Source organism: Heteronotia binoei, chromosome 9, assembly GCF_032191835.1.
Source record: "Heteronotia binoei isolate CCM8104 ecotype False Entrance Well chromosome 9, APGP_CSIRO_Hbin_v1, whole genome shotgun sequence".
NCBI classification, from domain to species: Eukaryota; Metazoa; Chordata; class Lepidosauria; order Squamata; family Gekkonidae; genus Heteronotia; species Heteronotia binoei.
In genome coordinates this window covers 86,813,798-86,836,443 of record NC_083231.1, presented here as the reverse complement: position 1 = coordinate 86,836,443, position 22,646 = coordinate 86,813,798, and the positions used below count along the sequence as shown (strand labels likewise).

Here is a 22,646-nt window from a genome sequence, read left to right as displayed (position 1 = left end):
CGTTGTTTCAGAGGCGGGGGGGGGGGGGAAAGGGGGGAACATTTTTGGAATTAATGTTGCCGATTCAAACCAGAGAACTGCCAGGAATTACTTTCCTAGAAATTGGCAGTGACAATGATATATGGAAATCCTCCACATTGAAAAAAAAGATTTTTTTTCCTGTTCTGAATAGTGGGATAACGTTCCCCTCCCTCCCGATCCTGTGTTGATTGGAGAAGCAGAAGCGTCACCTCAGATTCCCGGATGATCTGGCAATGCGCATGTCTGCTGGGGCTTTTTTTTTTTTTAAAGGTGGGAGGGGCGGTAAACATTCCAAGGGGCAGTATCACATGTGAGCTGTCCAAACAGGAAAAAGCCGATCTTGTGTTGCTTTTTTGAAAAAGGGCCAGATTTTCTATGCTGTCAAATTAATGCGGCATTGAGGCGCAGAAAGCTGGGATGACCCTGGATGATGCTCGATTGCCAGATGTGGATGTCTGAAGGAACACATTTAATCCGTCAGCGAGACGGAGCTGTGTCACCACTAATGGTACGTCTGACTGCACCCTTTATGAGGCTAAATAATGCTGAGGATATTTACAGAAACTTGTTTCTCTGCATCTGTGACTTGTGCAGATCTTGTGAGATTGATTGGAACTGATAACCCTGGGCAGATAACCCAACCGTATATTGACTCACCACACAGGGAGGAAAAGAGAGCCCAAGTGCACCAGCCTTGCCCTCTTCCCCTGTGCATCTGCCAAGTTGTCAGAATGTGTGAAGAAAGAGCCCACAGGCATGCTTCCCTCCCTGTGATCAGTAGCATTTGGAAATCACTGTTGCTGATCACTGGGAGAGGGCATTCATAGGGTTACTTTCTCCATGAGCTCATTGTGCAGATGATTCAGCAATCCCATGAAGGAAGGGTTGGGCAGGTGTTCTCCTGCTGTCTTCCTCCCAACATGCTGAGTTCACACAAGCATCAGGTTTTCTGCATGGGGCCAGGGCTATTTTTGTAGGAAAAGCCCAACAGGAACTTATTTGCATATTAGGATGCACACCTCGACACCAAGCCAGCCGGAACTGACACCAAGCCAGCCGGAACTGCATTCCTTGTGTGTTCCTGCTAAAAAAAAAAAGAGCCCTGCATGGGGCTAATGAGAAGTAGTGTTAGAGCAGGACAAGGTGTCTATGGTGAGAACACAGAATATTGTCCCTGCCGTTCCCCACCCACCAAACAAAGATGTTAAAGACAGTACAGACAGATATAATTGTTTACATTTGTATACTATGCATTACCTTTTTATTATATTAATCTTGAGAATGACTACAAATAACATAAAGACATATTTCATTATCTTTTTCTTAAAGCAGACTTTCACTATCCAGACTTGCTTAAGCCCCCTTCAAGCAGTCTTTAAAAGAGAGTGACAAACGTAATATGACTCTTCTCTTTTCCTTCTTTTTTTGTTTTGCAGTTGCTCTGTGTTTTGGATAATTTTATCCCACCTTTCCTATGACACAGACTCATCATCAATAGGAAAAAGTTTTTTTTTGAGGCACAAATATGTTTCAGTTCAATTGGGACATGCCTTTACACACACATACATGCACACATGCACACACACTCTATTAGAAGGAGAACGACTAATATAAAATCATCTCACACAAGACAACAAATAGTTAAAGAGAAATACAGTCCCTGATTATTTTCCCCTCTCTTTGCACCTTAACTTTTCATTCATGGTGAGTGATCCCAGAGTGAACCTCAATAGCATTCCACAGAACAATCACTTTGCATTAGTTTTCCCTCCTTTGTTAGGAACAATAGATGTGTGGAAGACTGAACACTTTAAAAGGAATAGAACAATTAAACAGATTCGGCAATATGACATGCTATGCGGGATAGCACATTTTGTATTACTGAGCTGCTGTAAGGGAAAGATCCTATTGCACTTTTCCTTTCTTATTTAAAACAGGTGCATTTTAAACAAATCACTTCCATTTCCCAGAGTTGCATAACTCCCTTTCAATCAGTCTTTTACAGGAAGTACATGCATGTTTTTGTAAAGGAGGAGGGGAGATTACAGTAACAGGTCCAAACCCAATTTATGTACTTTCACTAGACTGTTGGGAAAGAATTCCTATATCATTTGAGTGCCAGTCAGGGGTGAATGACTGGGATATACATTTGTTAAATAAAATAAATGTATTTATTGAAAACATTTCTATCTTGCCTTTCCTTGGATTCAAGGCAACTTACAATAATGGTTAAAAAATTTTCAGTTAAAACCAAAATAAAATAACAAACCCCAGACCCCACCATCCCCTCCTCCTGGAAGTAACTGTATGCGTTCAGAAGTCTCTGTTCACGTTTAGGAAGAACAGGTTCCTGATCACAGGAGCAGAGCCTTGTGCATGTAGAATGATATGTATCAGTGTGTGTGTAGGAGGTCTATTCCAATAGTCAGGTAAAAGTGAGAACCTTTTCAAACTGCCTTTGTATTCCATTTTAGTAACTGGTGGCTAATGGATTTTTTCTGTCATTTCATACAGACCTATTTTAGTAACCAGATACTAGCAGAATTTATTTACTTGTTCATACAAATCCATTTGTGTCAGGTTAGCAGTGATGCTGAGCTGCTTTTGAGGGCCACTGTTTTCTTCCATTTTCCACCCCTTTGTTGCACTTCTGAATCATTGTGATGTGCTGTTTAAAATGTCCATAGTGCTTCCTACAATCCCCCTCCCGCCCTTTTTTGTCATGTGATCTTTCTCAGACTTTTTTTTAACGTTCTAAGTTGAGTGCTATAGTGCTAAACCAACAAAGTTCTTCAGAGTTATAGTGGAACCACTGAGATGTCTTCTCCATTAACTCAATGGAGTCATGGTATCTCAGTGGCGCTGTTATAGCGCTGAAGTGTTATGTTGGTTTAGTGGTATAGCACTCCATTTAGAGTGATTTAAAAAAGTCCAAGGAAGGTTGAATGGCAAAAAAATGCAAGGGAAAAAAGCAGCACAGTTTGTAATGACCATAGCACTTCAGCGATGGCTCATTAATGGGAGGAAACTTGGTGTATGAAACCCCCGTCCCTGTATTGCTTTACTCAAAATCAGGTCAACAACGAATTATATCCAGTTTAGAATGGTAATGTGAAAGAGGTCTGAATAGGTTGGCAGAAAAACTGTCATTCCCCCTGCCTGGTGCATATTCACTATCCTTAACTGTCCGAGAGGAGTATGATGTATTAGATGGTCCACCAATCTGTGTTTAAATGTCTGTTTGGTTCATTCTGAACCACTGGAACCTCTGTCAAACAGTTTGCATGTTTTTCTTCAAAACTGAGCATGTGCCCAAACACTGCCAATCTAAACAAACTGGTAGCTATTACCATTGCTAAGGACCGCCTAGACAAACATTGAACAGTATGATTTTTAAAAACACACAGCATTTATTTACAACTGATTTATATGCTTTTTGGCTGAATTAACTGTTTATGGCTGTATCCATGACAGCGAGCCCCCATTTCCCCTGTGCCCATCAGAGGACTTCCTTTGAAAACTGGTAACTACTAATGCCAAACGGTGTGCTAACATCCTAATGTTCTGATGCTGCAATCTCTGAATTCCCAGTTTTTATTTTAAAAAAAGCCTTGAACTCTTTTTCTTGTGTGCCACAATAGCAATTAATTTTTTTTTAAAAGTCCCTCCAAAATCCTCTGAGGTCCATGGCTGCATAAAAAGCTTCTTGTCCTGTCCTGTTAGGAAGGGATACAGTGAAGTGCCTGCTGTAGTTGAACCAATAATCAAAGAATCCCCTCCCCATTCACAGTCAGTGTATATGATGTGAACCAGTGGATGTCTCATAGTGCTAGAATGGCTCATAGTGCTAGAATGATATACCAGTATTCAATTTGTTGATATGCTCTGACTTCTTCTTAATAAGCGTTTTTTTGGACAGAGCATATCAACAAATTGAATGCAAGCATATTATTGGCCCCCACTTCACTGGATTGCCAGCTGGACATTGCTGTCACCTCCTCCCTCTCTTGTAGGCCTCGTTCCTTGGAAGGGTTGAAGTCTGTGCTGCTTCCGTTGCACTAAAGTGCTTCTCCTCCCACTTTTGCCCACTCACTAGATGGGTTCTTAGCTTTTACTACTTCCTCCTCTTCCCGCTGAGGCTGGCTCCTGTCGCTTAGTGGCTTCTATGGAAGCTGCTCAATCTCCTTTCACCTCAGGAAATTGGTTACTGCAAGGAAATAAAGTTCCCTAATAGGATCACCAGCAGGAGGAGGTGGCATTGTCCAGGGGGCTAGCCCAGTAGAGCTGTGACATTCCAGCATTAAATGTACAGGCATACTACAACACATTTACATTTTCTTTTCATTTCATCTGTTTGCTTCTTAAATGAACAGGTAAATCCCACCTATGTGTTTTCTGAAGGTCCTGACCTGGATAGCCCAGGCTAGCCTGATGTCATCAGAACTTGGGAACCAAGCAGGTTTAGCCCAGATTAGTATTTGGATAGGAGACCACCTCTGAACGTCTCTTGCCTTGAAAAGCTTGCAGAGTCGCCATAAGTCAGCTGTGACTTGACAGTTAAAAAAAAATTCTCTAGAATCTCACTATACGTAGATGTGTATGAGATTTTCCTCAGGCAGCCTAACAGAGCTTGAGTGTGCATGCACATAAAAGCTTTCAACTGGAATAAAACTTTGTTGGGCTCAAAGATGCCACCAGACTCAAACTTTGTTCTGCTGCTTCAGAGCAAACACGGCTACCCATCTAAATCTAAGGCAACCTAGTAATTCAGGACAAAGGTGATATTTAAACCAGATAATGAATTGTCTTGCTATATAAAAGAAAGACTATGCTTTCCTTGCATCATTTGTAGCTGCAACATTTGCTCATCCACTCCTGTTATATCAGGGTGGAATAAATGAAAGTTATAAATCAATGTATCAAAGCCAAGCATATTGTATACCCAGAGTTGTGGTTAGAAAAGGACCTGAGAGACCCAGATTCGAATCTCTGCTCTGTCCTGGTAGCTTGTTGGGTGACCTTGGGCTAGTCATTCTTTCCCAGCTTAACCTACCTCTCAGTATTGTTGTGTGGGAGGGAGAGAGGCATAATGTTGTAAGCTGCTTCAGGTTCCTTTCTGGGCAGAAAGCAGGGTATACATTGATAAAACAAATAAATACGACTTTAAAGCCAGGGGTCCCCAACTTTGTTGAGCCTGTGTGCACTTTAGTAATGCTGAAGAAGGGTAGTGGGCATTCCCATAAAATGGCTGCCGGGGCTGGGATCACAGAATTGCTGTTGTGAGAGGTGCAGACAATAACAAAACGTCTGTGATGGAGGTCGGGTAAAGACCAGCTCTTTGCTTTGGGGAGAGATGCTGTACAGTTTCAGGTTTCAAAGGAAGGGAAAGGTCTGTTCCCTGCATAGTCAAGAAGAGAGGGTACCAGCTCCAGAGGCATTAAAGTCTCTCTATAGCCAACCTGAGTGTGCAACTGATGCATACGGTTACCATCCTGTAGGTGGTGCTTGGAGATCTCCCAGAAATTACAACCCATCTCCAGATGCCAGAGATCAGTTCCCCTGGAGAAAATGGCAGCTGGAGAGGCAAACTCCATGGCATTATATACCAATGTGGTCTCTCCCCAAACCCTGCCCGCCTCAGGCTCTACCCTTAAATATCAGGTACTTCTCAACCTGGAGTTGGGAACCCTACTGATGCATCTGACTAGGATAAATTCAGTGGTTTGCTAGGTCAGAACTACCCGAGTTTTCTTTTCTCTTCCATTCAAGTCTATTTCAATGTTATCCTTGGGACTCAAGAATTGATATTCAGGAGAGCATTTTTATAGAGGAAATACTGACACAGAAAACCTAAACCTGCACAATCTAGAAAGGTAACTGGGTTCTGATTTTCAATGCCTGTACAAATATTAGGCAGTTTACTTCTCCTCTCCTCTCCTGTTATAGTTCATTGTTGGATATGCTATTCTGTCTTTATTGCAATGCTGTCTAATTGTGACATCCAGGTTATTGCATCAATGGTCTTGAATTCCAATTTATGGGATGTTACACATTTCCCCCCATCATTCTTTAATTACATAATCTAGTTTTATTGCATTGTTTGTATATATTATACCGGCCTTTACGGCACTGCCTTGAGGCGCAGCATGAAAAGTGGATGATGAATGAAACAAATAAATAATCAGGCAGCAAGAAACACACTGGCAGGCACTATGGTGCACAGAGGCACCACACTGGGGATTGCTGCTGTAAAGTAACACATTCAAAGGGAGAAGCAAACAGATTTATCTTTTTTACACACACAAGGATACACACACACCTCGGCAAGATTCGTTTTTTTATATTAAACACCATGTTTAGCAAGAAATATCCTAAGAATTAGTGAAGGCATTTAAGAACCTTTAAAAATTACCTCAGAGGAATTCACGCACATGATTATTTAAATAATCCTTAAAGGATTCTTTTGGGGGAATAGATGTATTATTACTGAAAAAGCCTTTGTTCCTAACAGTATTTCTTTGGAATAATGGCAGTAATCTGGAGATTTGAAGCATAATCCCCCTACTCGCTGGCAGCAGAATACCTGTTCTTAAGAGGAAACTTTTAAGGTTCTTACAAGATCAAAGTTGTTATAGCAACGATAATACTGGCAGCTTCAATATATTCTCAAACTGAAAATTATCTTAGGCAAATAATGTGAAAAATAAGAAAGTAAGAAGACAAGTCAACCTACTCAACAAGTCTAAAACTATAAAACAGAAAATAAATGAAACAGAAAATACTGAGAAGTTTGGGTGCAAGCAATTACAGTGAATTGACCACAGTCATAAAACAATTGGCAATTACAGTGCCTTAAACTAATAGATTTCCTTATGTCTTGCTTATCCTTGAGCCTGGTGAAATGGTCATTAGCAGTTCAGCTTGAATGAAAATCTGAAAAACTGGCCTTGTAACAGATCAGTAAGGAGAATTCTAAAATAACTGTTTCAGAATGTTTTAAAAGTACAAAATGGAATACTAAAAGTGCAAATATTCATTTATTTCAATGTATCTTACTTAACTGTACAGCCATAAAGCTCACTGGATAATCTTTGGGAAGTCACACTGTCACCCTAAACTACCTCATGGAGATATTGTGAAGACAAAATGGAGGAAGGACTTGATAGCAACATGAAAGATAAACCTGTGCCTATAAAGACTAGTGGTTTAGCAATCACCTCTGCTCTATAAGGTGGAGTTATACAACTGACAGGGAATTCTTTTTGTGATTTAAAGATCTATAGTCTTACCACATGGTGGTGCTTTCACCACATGAGAAATATGCTTCCTCAAGAAGACCCATTTATTTTGCTGGAGCTCTTGCCAGATTTATCCCCAGTGGAGCGTGGTCAGTATAGGCACATCTTTGATGCCAAAGTCTGCAATGTGTCTGATTTTTTTTTAAATTAGGTGGGGGAATTAGCACCCCAAATAATTCACCCAATAGGCCATCCATAGCTATAGTCTTGGGCAGTGCAATCATCAGTTAAAAAAAACAAACATCCAACTCAACCTTGAGAACATCAGCAAAGTTCAGTTCTTTCTTTTACTATAAAAGTGCACTTTTCAGAAAAATGTACAAGTTTATGTGGAAAGTTTATAATGTGAAGGACATCTGGCAGCTCAATCAAGTTTTCTCATTCATATCTGACTTGGTTTTAGGGATCACTCATTACTATCCTGTTGTGATATGCTGGAAAAAAGTAACAGCCAATATTTTAAAGTTTTAAAAACCCAGTAATTATAGAGTTGCCACAGTGTTCTTATTTGCCATTTCAACATGTCCATGAATGCATATGAACAATTCCTTTAAGAAGGGGCTTACCTGAAGAGTGCAAGACTCAGAGACCAGAGCACTAGTGGTTTCCTCAGTTCAAATTTTGCTCTCTTATTCATTACATGCCGGCCACCAAATATAAAGGCAGCATACAGAGCAGAAAATAGGAAAGATTTCTTCCTGTAAAAGAAAAGCAAAACTATAATCACTCTATGATATTCAGTCAGTGTTTCACCTGCATGCAGCAGAAGCAGACATCCGCAGAGAAAGCTGTCTGTTCTGCTCTACTGATCTGTTTAAAAGGGGTAATTTTGCATCTTTGAATTGGGTATGATTAATCCAGACACTGCAGAATGATCTGACCTCAAGAGCAGGTTGTTCAGTATTGGTATGAGTTACTGGTCTCTTCCTTCCTGTCAGGATCTCTCTCTCTCTCTCTGTCATCATCCACCCATTCATAATATAGCAGAGTTACACACAGGAAGCAACTCTGCACCATTCCATCAGGATCAATGCTTAGAAGGGGTAATTCAAGTGGTGCATCTGAATGTGGATTATTCTTATGTGGCATTATAGGTCAGTGGATGAGCACACTTTTCACATGCAGAAGCTCTCAGGTTCAACTGCTGGTAATAGCAATTTAGGTAGCAATACCTTTTTGACAAAACCTTGGTTTGCCTGTGACCCTGAAGCCAGTTTGGTGTAATGGTTAAGTGTGTGGGCTCTTATCTGGGAGAACCGGGTTTGATTCCCCACTCCTCCACTTGCACCTGCTGGAATGGCCTTGGGTCAGCCATAGCTCTGGCAGAGGTTGTCCTTGAAAGGGCAGCCGCTGTGAGAGCCCTCTCCAGCCCCACCCACATCACAGGATGTCTGTTGTGGGGGAGGAAGGTAAAGGAGATTGTGAGCTGCTCTGAGACTCTTCAGAGTGGAGGGCGGGATATAAATCCAATATCATCTTCTTCTTCTGAAGAGCCACTGCCAGGTAGAGAAGATAATACCACATCAGATGCATCAGTGGCATGACTTTGTACAAGGCAGCTTTGAATGTTCATATGTTACTCTTTTATGCACTAAACTAAACCTTTCAGCATATCAGCAAGTGAAAGAATTCTGCCATGTCAGATTGGCTGGTAATTTGAAAATTGTCACTTCTGTGTAATACATGGTATAACCATTTTCATGAGATATCTTGGTTTTATTATATTTATTCATGTCAAACAGACCTTGATCACAGCATGCAACTTATTTGCTTCTGGTTTCTTCTAGTAGCAGGCTATTAACATGGAAGATCATAAGGAGAGGTCTTTTGTTATGCAGAACCATAAATGTTGGGTGTCATAGAGGTGGCAATGTCCTCAGAAGATTATAACACTTCCTTGTCTGTAATTTAATTGCATTTGAAAAGGGAATATACTAGCCAAGCTACTATTGTTTTGTATTCAGATTGATAAGGAGAGAGCCAGTGCTGTGTAATGATTAAAGGTAACGGTAGTCACCTGTGCAAGCACCAGTCATTTCCAACTCTGGGGTGACGTCACGTCATGCCGTTTTCACGGCAGACTTTTTAGGGGGTGGTTTGCCATTGCCTTCCCCAGTCATCTACACTTTCCCCCCAGCAAGCTGGGTACTCATTTTACTATGCTCAGAAGGATGGAAGGTTGAGTCAGGCTGGCTACCTGAACTTAACTTCTGCCAGGATCGAACTCAGGTCATGAGCAGAGAGTTTCAACTGCAGTACTGAAGTTTTATCATGCTGCACCATGGGGCTGTCAATAATGACTTTACTTAGATCCCTACGCAGCTATGAAATTAATTGTCTTGGGCCAGTCACTCTTGCTCTGTCTACCCAATTTCTAAAAGTTTCTTGCAATGAGAACATGGAGCCAACCTGAGTGCCTTGGAGGAAAAGCAGGACAAAATGTGAGAGACAGATGCAATTAAGATCTTGGTTAGGAACTGAGCCCTAAGCAGGCCTTGAAGCCACAGGGGGCCCGTAGGGGCCCTGCCCCCAACTTCCAAGCAAGCCCCCTACTTCCAGGGTGGGGCTTCTGGGGGCGGCAGTCTGCTCCCCCCCTCTTTTTTTGCCATGGCTGAGCCACTGAAGTGTCATCAGAGGTAGCTGGAGCTGGGAGAGCTGAGCAGGGCACAGTGCACTGCAGCAGAAAAAGCAGCAGGCTGGAAGAGGGAGATGGAGGAGCGGGAAGCTGAGTGGAATGGGCCAGGAGAGGGGGGGAGAAGGATGGAGTTGCTGGCTGCAAAGTGCCAGGGTGGGGGAGAGGGAGGTGGAAGGAAATTCCCCTTGCTTGCACGCAAGGTGCAGTCCCTTCTTGATTCCAAAGTTTTAGGGTTGGCTGCCTCAACTTGGCTGTTTTCAGAGCCTCCAGTTTTTGCCTTTACCCCAGAAAGCTTCTGAGAAATGGCAAGCCCTGCATTGGATGGGAAAGGGCGCTCCCCAACTTTTAAAATCCTGGATACGGTCCTGGCCCTGAGCGTTCTGATTTCTTCCAGACACTCCTGAAATCCTGGCTGGATTGCTGGTTAGTCTATAGAAGCAAAACTAACAGGAGCCACTGGCATCTTAATACAGATTTATTCCTTGAACAGTATAGGTGCTAATACAAAAATGCTTCTAATAAAAGTGAGTTATGACTCAAGGAAGCTTATGAAGGAGTATTATTTATTTATAATAATTTATTTATAATTCAAAATTACCAACTGCCCTACCCCTGCATACACACAGCTCAGGGCAGTGAATGACATGATAAAAACATTAATAAATAATAGAATATAAATTACACACATACATTCTCAGATGGCATTTAATGTATCAGATTCTAATTATGTCTCTGCCCCACAAGAAGTTGGAAAAGTGGCAGGAAGAAAAAGGAGAGAGAGGAGGAGGAGGGGGGGGGAGGGAGTGCTAGCGGAACATCTCTGCCTTGCAAGCCCTGCAGAACTGCATTAGGTCCTGCAGAGCTCGGATGTTGTTCGGCTGAGAGTGTCACCTGGGAATTAGCCTGGCTCTGGTTGAGGACAGCGGGACGTCTTTTGAGCTGGGGATCACCAGTAGATTGTTCTCTGTAGAGCATAATGCTCTTCGAGGGACACACCAGAGGAGACAGTCCCAAAACTCCATGGGTCCCTGACCACTTAAGACCTTGAAGGTCAGTACCAAAACCTTGAACCTGACCCAGTACATCACTGGAAGCCAATACAGCTGACATAGCACAGGCTGAATGTGTGCTGTTCATGATGTTCCAGTCAGGACCCGTGCCACTGCATTCTGGACCAGCCAGAGTTTTTGGATCAGCATAGAGTCAGTTACAGTAGTCAAATCTAGAGGTAACTATTGCATAGATCACTGTGGCTAGGTCAGGGCAAGACAGGAAGGGGACTAGTTGTCTTACCTGGAATAGCTGAAAGAACCCCACATTGGCAACATTTGTGATCTGGGCCTTTGCTGATAAGGAAGCATTCAAAACCACACCCAAACTCCTGATAGTCTGTGTTGGTGTTAAGGGTGCACCATCAGGAGTAAGGAGGTGGTACCCTACCCACCCAGCCACAGAACTTCCAACTTGGCTGGATTCAGTTTCAACTGACTCTTTTTCAACCATCCTACCACAACCTCTAGTCCCTCAGCCAGATTTTGAGGGGTGGTGTCTGGGTAGCCACCCATCAGCAGATACAGCTGGTGTTATCAGTGTACTGGTGACACCCCAGCCCAAAACTCCATACCAGCTGGGCAAGGGGGCATATATAGATGCTAAACAACACTGGAGAGAGGATTGCTTTCTGAGAGACCCCACATATCCGGGGTATCTAGTTGACACCCTCTCTCTTAGCACTACCCTCTGTCCCTGACCTTGAAGAAATGAGATGAGCTACTTCAAGATTTCCCTTCGAATCAAAATCCCCATGAATACTGATAGACATAGGGGGGTCCTATATTTCCCCTTTCTTCCCTGTGATGTTTTTGGAGACAAAGTAAGTGATTTGGTCCATTACGAGTCAGTACATATACAGAATGCTTGAATGTGCAGACTCCCCACAAAGAAAATAATACTTCCCTCTCACAACCCCAGGTTGTTTCAGTTGCTGAAAGGAGGACAGGGGAGAAGGCAGAAATTCCTCCTCCTGTACAGCAGTCTCAATCCAGATCAGGCTCTGCTGTACCTTTACTCACAAGTTGCCACTGGGAATGAGCAGCTGCAGTTTAGCTGCAAGTCTCTGTGGAGAATTTATGCAGTTTGCAACATCTAGTTAAGTTCTGAGAAACCATGGATCAGGCTTGCTTGTGATGAGCATGAGAGCATATTGTTGCACTCCATTGCTCATACTCAGAATTTCAGACAGTTTTCCAAACATGAAGTAAAGGAGGAAATCATGTGAAGCAGGGAGACTGCCTTAGACGTATAAAGTGATGGCACTCTACTTCCATCTTTGGACAGAAATGAGGTCCAAGTCCTCTTCCTCTCCATAAGCTCAAGTGACTAGCTTGAAAGGGGCTGCTTTGTACCTTCCCTAAGGTAACTATCATATTTTGCCTTTGCAGGGGCTGAAAATAAAGCTATGTCACTCAACAGCTTTCAAGCCAATACCCGGTTTCCCCACAAACCACATCTTTGTCAGTATAGTCAGAGTCATCTTCTAGGACCAATGCATTAAATTATATTATCCACAGGTTCAAATATTTAAAACCCTTGTGGCTGTATCCAGTCTTCTGAGAGCATCTTCTAAATAGCTCTCTAGATCCCAGGCTGTTATGAATGTATATTGAATACCACAGAATTACAATCCCTTTTCTCCTGTAACAGTTGATACAACAGGACTTGAAGTATTTACTAAATAAATTTAAGATCCCATCAAAGTCTAAGTTTTTAATGAGCAGGCTGAACATTCTTAACAAAAATGGAACCAAAGCAATTCCCAAATTTATTCTGTGTTTCAACAGACTTAAATAGGTCAGCAACTATATTTAATCTAATTAGTTTATGAGGTCATTTAACAAGTTTTTAATTAGCTATTTCTCTCTGACTTTTAAAGGTCATAAATACATTATCTGCCTATCTACATTATCTCTGCAAGACAATTGTAAGAGGTTTGGTCAGTGCCTTGATGGGCCATCTTCTCAGAACCCTATGTAAATTGCAGTGAGTTTCTCTGCAGAAGAAAATAAGGCAATAAACAAATGTGAAACCCTGGAATAATGCTGAGGAAATCTATGAAACTAAACTTTATAGTAATTGCTGTAAAACATATGATCAACACACACCCCACAATTTCATTTAAAGAAGTCATCATATTTTCAGACATGAAAGAATGACTGTCCTTGGTACTACCAGGATGTATTTGCAGTATCTTTCATGAGGTACTGACACTTTAAAGCTTTAAGAACAATATAAGGAAAAGGAAAGGTCCCCTGTGCGAGCACCAGTTGTTTCTGACTCTGGGGTGACGTTGCTTTCACAATGTTTTCACGGCAGATATTTTACAGGGTGGTTTGCTATTGCGCCTTCCCCAGTCATCTACACTTTCCCCCCAGCAAGCTGGGTACTCATTTTACCGACCTTGGAAGTATGGAAGGCTGAGTCAACCTTGAGCTGACTACCTGAAAACCCAGCTACCGCTGGGGATCAAACTCAGGTCGTGAGCAGAGCTTAGGACTGCAGTACTGCAGCTTTAACACTCTGCGACACAGGGCTCTAAGAACAATACAAAACCCTAGATAAATGTAATACATTTGGATACCTAGTTGTTGATGTCCCAATTTATAATTGCTTTTAGTTTCTTGGGAACAATAATAGACAACACACAGAGGTACACAAAAGGGACTTCAAAATATTCATTATAAACATATATCAAAATGTCCCCCCCATCCCCAATATTCTTTTTTGAATTGAGGTCTTTGTTGTTATATATTTAACATCAATTTTTATACAACCCACACTGTTAATTTGCTATTTAAAACATATTTTTCCCTGTGTAAACAGATGGTCCCAGTGATGTGAGAAACACACAAACATTAGCAAGATGATGAGCGGCTTTACATGTAAACATCCATACCATACTGCTTACAAATGTTCATTGAGACTGAGAGATGAGATTCGAGACAGTCTATCCAAGTTGCATGAAAGAACAAGGACAGGTTTCTTACCTGTAACTGGTGATCTTCGAGTGGTCATCTGTGCAATCACACATATGGGGTATTCTTCCAGAATGGCCCTGACCTCGGAGAGTTCGAAGCAATCTTGATCGTAGATCTGGCGCGCCTCCCCCTCGTCCTGGGGCGGAGCCACCGTTTGCGCATGCGCGGACGAGGGGGGAGGCGTCTAGCCACTCAGTTTCTTCCCGCCACCGGACAGGTGGAAGACGTACTAGGTGAGTGTCCAGCAGCGGGGAAGGCTGGGTGGGTCTGTGTGATTGCACAGATGACCACTCGAAGATCACCAGTTACAGGTAAGAAACCTGTCCATCTTCTTCGTGGTCTCTGTGCATTCACACATATGGGTGATTAGCGAGCTATCCCTTCGGAGGCGGGTGCTGGATCTGTAAAAGGTATGCAAGGTTAGACCAGAATGTAATGAGAGTGGTACTTACGGTGGTCAGTCGAAGATGGAGCGAAGTACAGCCTGTCCGAAGGAGGCATCACGCCGGGCACGAACGTCAAGAGCGTAGTGCGAGGCGAAGGTAGACGTGGAGGACCAGACCGCTGCATCGCAGATGTCCTCTATAGGGATGCCCTTCGTGAAAGCTGACGAGGTGGCGACGGCTCTAGTAGAGTGAGCTCGTATGTGTTGCGGGACTGGTTGTTTCGCCAGTTGGTAGCAGAGTTCTATGGTGGCAACGAGCCACTTAGAGAGCCTCTGAGTAGATATTTTGCTGCCCTTATTATGGGTGGCGTAGGTGACAAAGAGTCTCGGATCCTTACGGAATTCTCGAGTTCTGTCTATGTAGAAAGCTAGCGCTCTGCGCGCGTCCAAGTTGTGGAGAGCCCTCTGGCCTGCGTCCGAGGGGTGCTGAAAAAAGGCTGGTATGGTTGACTGTTTCCCTAGGTGGAATGGAGAGACGACCTTTGGTAGGAAGGTCGGGTCGGGGCGAAGGACCACCCTGTTACTGTGAAAGATTGTGTAGGGTGGGTCCGCCCGCAGGGCACAGATGTCGCTAGCCCTCTTGCCTGTGGTGAGAGCCGTGAGTAGTGCTGTTTTCCACGATAGCAGGTGTAGTGGAATAGATGCCATGGGCTCAAAGGGTGGTTTCATGAGCTGGCTGAGCACTAGAGAGAGGCTCCAGGTTGGAAGGATTTGTCTGACAGGAGGGTGTAGGCGAATGATGCCCTTGAGGAAGGCCTTCGTGGCATGATGAGAGAAGACTGTTGTTCCCCCGATGTGGGGGTGGAAGGCAGAAATAGCTGCGAGGTGTACCTTCAGGGAGGAGTATGAGAGGCCTGTTCTTGAGAGTGCTAAGGTATAAGTTAATACCTGAGAGATGGTAGCGCAGTTAGGGTCAAAGTTGTGTTGAGAGGCGTAGTGGGTGAAGCGCTTCCATTTTAGTAGATAGGCTTTCCTAGTGGATGGTTTTCTAGAGTTCAGTAGGACTTGGCGAACGTCCGGGGGAAAGTCTAAAAACTGATTCTCCAGGCCGTCAATTTGAGGGATGCCGGGTTGTGGTGTAGGACCTTCCCGTCTTGTTGGGAGAGGAGGTCCTGTGCTTGTGGGAGGATTAGGAATGTCCTGTTGGACAGAGACAGGAGGGTGGTGAACCAGGGTTGGCGTGGCCACCATGGGGTTATGAGGATGCAGTTCGTGCGGTCTGTTTGGATTTTCTGCAGGACCCTTGTGATGAGTGGGATGGGGGGAAACAGGTAGTGTAGTTTTCCCTTCCAGGTTTGGAGGAATGCATCCCCTCTGGAGAGCTGGGATGGTGGACCTCTCATGTAGAAGTGGGTGCACTGGGCATTTGATGGTGAGGCAAATACATCTATGCTCGGGGTTCCGAAGGTTTTGAAGATTTGTTGGATGTATTGAGCGCTGATAGACCACTCGTGGTTGTTGGTCGAGTGGCGGCTCAGGGCATCCGCCTGGGTATTCTCGGTCCCTGGTAGGTGAACGGCCGTGAGGAAGATGCCCTGGGTGATGCTCCAATGCCACAATGCCAGGGCCCTCTTGCAGAGTCTGATGGAGGCGGTGCCTCCCTGTCTGTTGATGTAGAAGACCGTGGCGATGTTGTCGGAAGTGACCTGGACGTGCTGATTCCGTAGCGATGGGAGAAAGGATCTCAGCGCTTTGTGTACTGCAAGGAGCTCTAGGCAGTTGATGTGGAGGGACCGCTCGTAGTCCGACCATTGGCCTTGGACTGTGAGGGTTCCTAAGTGGGCTCCCCATCCCCACCTGGAGGCGTCCGTGGTGACGATCACTGAGGGGGGAGCTTGTTTGAAGGGCATGCCCGTGCGGAGGTGATGTTCCATCGTCCACCATTTGAGGGATGTTACGATGTGCGATGGAAGGGTCAAGAGTGTAGATTGGTGCTGTGTGTGAGGATGAAAGGTCCTGACAAACCACATCTGCAGGGGTCGCATGTGAAGTTTTGCGAAGCATAGGACTGCGGTGGTTGCTGCCATTAGGCCTAGCATCCTTTGAAACGTTAGGGCTGTCTGGGAGCGCTGGGCAATGATGGTGTTGGCCAGAGATTGTATGCTGAGTACTCTGTCGTGCGGTAGAGAGGCTGTTTGGGAGATTGTGGAGATGTCTGCTCCTATGAACTGAATTCTCTGAGTGGGGGTTAGTTTGGATTTTGATAAGTTGACCTGGAGGCCGAGTGTGGCCAGGAGGGAGAGGGTAGTGGAGACGTCCAGTTGGAGTTGTTCCCTTGAATGGGCGACGATCAGCCAGTCGTCTATATATGGGTATATCGATATGCTCTGTTGTCGTAATGATGCGGCAACCACTGCCATGCATTTGGTGAAGACTCTCGGGGCCGTCGATAGGCCGAATGGGAGAGAGCGGAACTGGAAGTGTTGCTCCCCGACGGCGAATCTGAGAAATCTTCTGTGATGGTGGTTGATTGTGATGTGGAAGTAGGCGTCCTGTAGATCTATGGACGCCATCCATGAGCGTTCTGGGATAAGCGGAAGGATTGCCTGGAGTGTGATCATACGGAATTTCTTGTAGGTGATGTGGAGGTTTAGTTTGCGAAGGTCGAGGATCGGGCGGAGACCTCCGTCCCTTTTCGGCACCAGGAAGTAGCGGGAATAGAACCCGGTGCGATGGTATTGGGGTGGGACTGGTTCTATCGCGTTCTTGTCTAGCAGGGACGCGATTTCTGTCTGTAGCGGTGCGGACGATGGGGTGGTAAGAAATCTGTGATGTTTCGGGGTGGATGTGAATTCTATTAGGTATCCTCTCTGTATGATGGTGAGGACCCAAGCGTCCGATGTTATGTCTCTCCAGGCGGAGTAAAACTGTTGTAGACGGGTGTGGGGGTTTGGCTGAAGGAGGGAAACTGGACGTCTCGTGGCAGGGTGGTCAAAGAGACGGTTTTGAGGTAGCTGCGGTCTTTTTGGAAGTTTGCGTGCGTGGTCTGTATTGAGATGACAGCTTGGACTGGGGGGTTTTCCGTCTCCATGAGGTTTGCTGTCTGGGGGACTTGGTACCCTTATGGTAGGTGGACTTCCAGTTCCTCTGCCTGTTGAACTGGGGTTGTTGTTGGGAGACCCCCAAGCGTTTCGCCCGTTTCCTGCCGTCATCGACTGATGTGAGGATGTCGTCTGTGGCTGCGTTAAATAGTCCAAGGCCGTCGAAGGGTAAGTCCTCAATCTTATATTTAATGTCCGGTTGGAGTGACGAGGACCTAAGCCACGCATGTCTGCGTAAGGCTATAGCTGAGGCCAAGGCTTTGGAGGAGCACTGTGCAGCATGGCGAGCTGTGTTAATCTGCTGCTTGCTCAGTCTTGCTAATTCCTGTAGGGCGTTAGAGGCTGGTTTTCGTGATTCCTCGGGTAAGGAGGGTATCAGGGTGTTGAGATAGGTGGTTAGGTTGTATGCATATGCTGAGAAGCATGCCGTGTAGTTTTGTATCTTTGTTGCAGCTGTAGTGAGCGAGTATATCTTTCGCCCTATAGTATCGAGCTTCTTGCCCTCTCTTTCCGGGGGTACCGGGTGTCTCGTCTGTTTCGATTTCGAGGAGGAGTGAACTATTATGGAGTTGGGAGCCGGGTGGGTGAACAAGAACTTTGCATCCGGCGCGTGGATCTTGTAAAGGGCTTCGACTCTTTTGGAGGTTGGAGGTACCGATGCCGGCTTGTCCCAGGCTTCCTTGAGTGTCTCGAGGAGGACGGGAAGCATAGGGAGAGAGGAGCTTGCTGGGAGGTCTGAATGTACGAGGTCAAAGACGACGTCCGAGACCCTGGGTGCGTCTGTGTTAAGCTTCAGGTTCAGCGAGTTCGCCATATTGGAGACTAAGTCAAGGTAGGATTTCGGACCCTCTGATGGAGACAGGTCCGCCGGTTTAGCTATATCGGAAGCCGGGGATTGTAGGTCCGACCCCGAGGAGCGGTCGGATTCGGAGAGTTCGGCTTCGGAGTCGTCGTCGGATTCGTGCTGTAGGTCTGGTTGGGTTTCTACAGGTGGCAGCTGTTTGTTTGTCGCAGTGTGTATGGAGCCCGGTGGTGAGGGCAGTTTCGGCTCGAGGTCGAGGCGACTGCGTTCGTCATGGAGCTGAGCGAGTGTGTCGTAGTCGAGGTGGTGTGTGCGCGGGGACGCTTCGTAGTGTCGGGTTCGATCGTGTCTGTCCGCGCGGTCTCGGTACCGAGGGGAGTCATGGTAGCTGTGGTAGTGGCGCCCTCTCGAATCCGAGCGGTAGCGGTCGTGAGAGGGGGATCGTCGGTGCCCTCGTCGGGTCCGGGGAGAGCGAGATCTAGATCTCGACGGGGAGTAGTAGGAGTATCTCTCTCTACGGCGGCTGTGGGAACGGTGACTGCGGCGGCTGCGGGAACGTTGGCGGCTGTCCCTACGGCGGCTACGGGAACGTTGCCTACGGTGGCTGCGGGAGCGTCGGCGGCTGCGTGAGCGTTGGCGGCTGTGAGCTCTTGGTGTGGGTTGCCGTGGTAAAAGGACTCTCGGAGTTGAAGGTTCCCTGGTCAGGGATTGGGCTTCCAGCGGCTTAGAGAGATCTACGAAGGCGCGGGGGTCGAGTGGTTGGTGGCTCTTTGCAGGGGAGTGGACCTCGAGTATTTGGTCGGGTGGAGAGGTCGTGATTGACGGCGACTTGGAGGAGATGCGCACAATCTCCAATGGTGTGATGTTCGGCGTCGGCGTCGATTTCACTGTTGGTGTCTTTGGAGCCGAGGCGGAACTCGTGGTCGGGTTCGATGTCGATCTTACTGCGGTCGAGCTCGTGGCCGGGTTCGAGCTCGTGGGTTGCCCAGATTGGTCGGAGGGTCGATGCGCAGACTTGGTTTTCTTTATGCTGGCGGTGCTCGTCGGATCCACGTGGGCGGACTCGGAGCGGTGACGCTTCTTGGTGCCGTCCGACTTTGTGGTATGTTTGCCGGACTTAGGCTTGCAGGGACCTTGAGCCACGGAAGCTGCCGGCTGCGCCGTTCCCACGTGGAGTGGGGAAGATGGCGGAGGCTGGTTTTGCGCGCCATGCGGTCGGAGGGAGGCTTCCATTAGATGGCTCCGGAGTCTCGCGGCGCGATTCTTGCGGGCCTGTTTGCCGAACTGGCTACAGTGGACGCAGGAATCCGTGCGGTGGGTCTCCCCGAGGCAGAAAAGGCAGAGGGAGTGCCCGTCAGACGATGGGATCTTGGCAGAGCAGCGCGTGCAGCGTTTGAAAGTGACCTTGTCCCTTCCTTCCATCCGCTCCCGGGGGGGGGGGGGAGGGTGAGGGAGAAAGTCCGAAAGATAGTGAGGAGGTTTTTTTTTTTTTTTTTTTTTTTTACGATACCAGGTGAAGATGAAAGACTGAAGTAGGTTGAAGAAAGAAGTAGTTTGCTGAAGATTGCAATGAGGAAGTTGGAGATCAACGAGGTAGGTGCGATCAGGTCAGCGGTAAGGAAGAAACTGAGTGGCTAGACGCCTCCCCCCTCGTCCGCGCATGCGCAAACGGTGGCTCCGCCCCAGGACGAGGGGGAGGCGCGCCAGATCTACGATCAAGATTGCTTCGAACTCTCCGAGGTCAGGGCCATTCTGGAAGAATACCCCATATGTGTGAATGCACAGAGACCACGAAGAAGATCATAACATTGACTGTGGTGGTTTCCCTTTGAAATTCCGTCTGTGCTCTTCTCCACAGCAAGCTGACATTACAGAGAAACTGATGGGGATAAATGTTAGTCAGCTTTGGCAGCAGCTTCGTAGTTCTTTCAAATGCTTTATGAAGAATTATAGGATTGTAAAAACAGCTAGATTTGAGTCCATTAGCACCTTCGAGACCAACAGGGTTTTGGGGACATAAACTTTTGAGAAGACAAAGCTTGCTTCATCAGATACGGATGAAGGGAACTTTGACTCTTGAAAACTTCTACCCTCAAAATCTTGTTGGTCTCAAAGGTCCTAATGGATTTGAATCTTGCTTATCTACCGACATGGCTGCCCTCTGAACAAGACTGTAAGTAAAGCAAACATACAAGAAGGACCTTAATTTACTAATTAGATTGGAATAATCTGGTTTATTTTTTATGGCTAAAGGTCACTTAGCATTTAAACTTTGCACAAGGCAACATATAACTCACATGAATAAATCCGCTCTCATTATTGCATTGCTTAACATGTGGAAGCCCCCTTCTACCTCAAAGAAGTTACTTTTGTCACAAAGAGACATTTTAAAAAGATTCCTCCCACCCCTGCAAATTTCAGCCATTAGAAGATGACCAACATTCCTTCACTCCATCTCAACAGCCATTTTTAGTACCGCAACCTGTGATGGAAGATAAAATGAATTCTAGCATTAAGAGCCATTTTCAGAAGTGCAGATCGACATGGAAACTTCAGACTACTTTTTTTTTTTAAAAAAAACCAATAGTTTAAGATGTAAAAAAAATCAAATAGTTACAGGGGCACAGTCAGTTTTCTTCAGTAGGTGTAGCAGCCATATTTACAGAGAGGGTTCAAAGAAATTATAGCAAATGACTAATTTCTTCATAGCTAACAAATATTTCTGTAACCCTGTCACCAAGCTCAAGTGTATCTGGGATTTTATTTTTTATGAATTGTTAAACTAAGTGAAATAAAAACAGGTTATAAGGGGGGGCCCATGAGGGTGGGTCTTAGCAGCCCTGGCCAGACTAGGTATGGTGGGGGACCAGCATGGTACAGTGGTTAGACTATAACATGGAGCAGGGGTGGCCAACGGTAGCTCTCCAGATGTTTTTTGCCAACAACTCCCATCAGCCCCAGCCATTGGCTATGCTGGCTGGAGCTGATGGGAGGTGTAGGCAAAAAACATCTGGAGAGCTACCGTTGGCCACCCCTGACATGGAAGAATCAGGATCAAATCCCCACTATTTTTGTATCTTTTTTATTTATTTATTACATTTCTCTTTCCCAGAGGCTCAGGGCAGATTACAACAATATCTATCATGGAAAATTACTGGATGACCTTGGATCATTCTCCTACTCCCAACCTAACCTACCTCACAGGGTTGGTGTGAGGATAAAAATAGGAAAGAACAATTTGAGCCACTTTGGGGTTGCCTCTGGGGAGAAAGGGTGGGTATAAATGAAGTAAATAAATAAAGGATCTGCATTTTTCAGAAGATAACAACAGCATGTAGTTAAATCAATGTAAAAATAATCATAGAATCATAGAGTTGGAAGGGAACTCCAGGGTCATCTAGTCCAAACTCCTGCACAATGCAGGAAATTCACAAATACCTCCACCTAAATGATGAAATGAAACCTTCAGATCACTTTGTGAAGGACAGGAAAATAGGGGAAGCTTTTAATGGAATGACAGAGACTGTCATTTGGACCATGCAACCAGACAATTTGCTAAACTGTAAAAACTATTGAACGATTTAGAAGATTTCCCACTGAATGACATATGGAACCATTATAATCTAGATGACAAGGATCACATTTTTTACTTGATGCTTCACAATTCTTATGGAAACAAACATTGCAAATTGACTGCAACACTCTTTATAGGCAGCTCATCCTCCTCTGATGTTGCAATTCTCCCTAGTAATGGCAGTTGAGTAACTGGTTGTTTTTGCAGGAGATTATAATACTGGATAATAGACAAGCCATTCTGAATGTGTAAATACAGCGGTTGTTTTAAAGCAATAAACAAGAATATTCTACTGTTCTGAAAAGGCAAAGTACTTGAAAAATTGAGAAAATGATGAAGGAAGTTGGGGTAATACATAAAATGATGGGTTCTGCAAAAAGTACAAAGGAAGGAAGCAGTTACATCTAAGGAAGAGCAAAAGAGAAGGGGCGGGAAGCCTTAAGACATTTTAAGCAAAAGTATTCAAGAACAGGCAATAAGGCAGATCGACTTTTAGATAATACACTGAGAACACAGCAAATTTAAAAAAAATGCAAGTTACACCCATTAAAAAGAATAAATCGATGTGCTGCCTTTCTGTCAAAAGAACTTCCCAACTGTTATCAGCTACTGCACACCTTTGATTATACCAATTATATTAAAAATTGTGGGAGCCTATATTTTGTATGGAAAATACTGATGTTTAGGAGCTTTTCATCCAACAAGTCTCAGATAATGAAGCAAAATTAGTAATTTTTCATTAGAAAAATAAGCCCTTGGATCTACTCCAATGACTATGGAATGTAAGATGATCTTC

The 22,646-nt window shown here is 45.1% G+C and overlaps 1 protein-coding gene across 1 annotated transcript in view; it reads right to left on the bottom strand.

Annotated features, from left to right (window-relative positions):
* ELOVL6 (ELOVL fatty acid elongase 6) overlaps positions 1–22,646 on the bottom strand; it is a 113,236-nt gene that overhangs the window by 6,248 nt on the left and 84,342 nt on the right. The window contains exon 2 of the mRNA XM_060246932.1: positions 7,886–8,017. Within this exon, the coding sequence (XP_060102915.1) occupies positions 7,886–8,017 (132 nt within the window). The remainder of the gene's footprint in view (positions 1–7,885; positions 8,018–22,646) is intronic.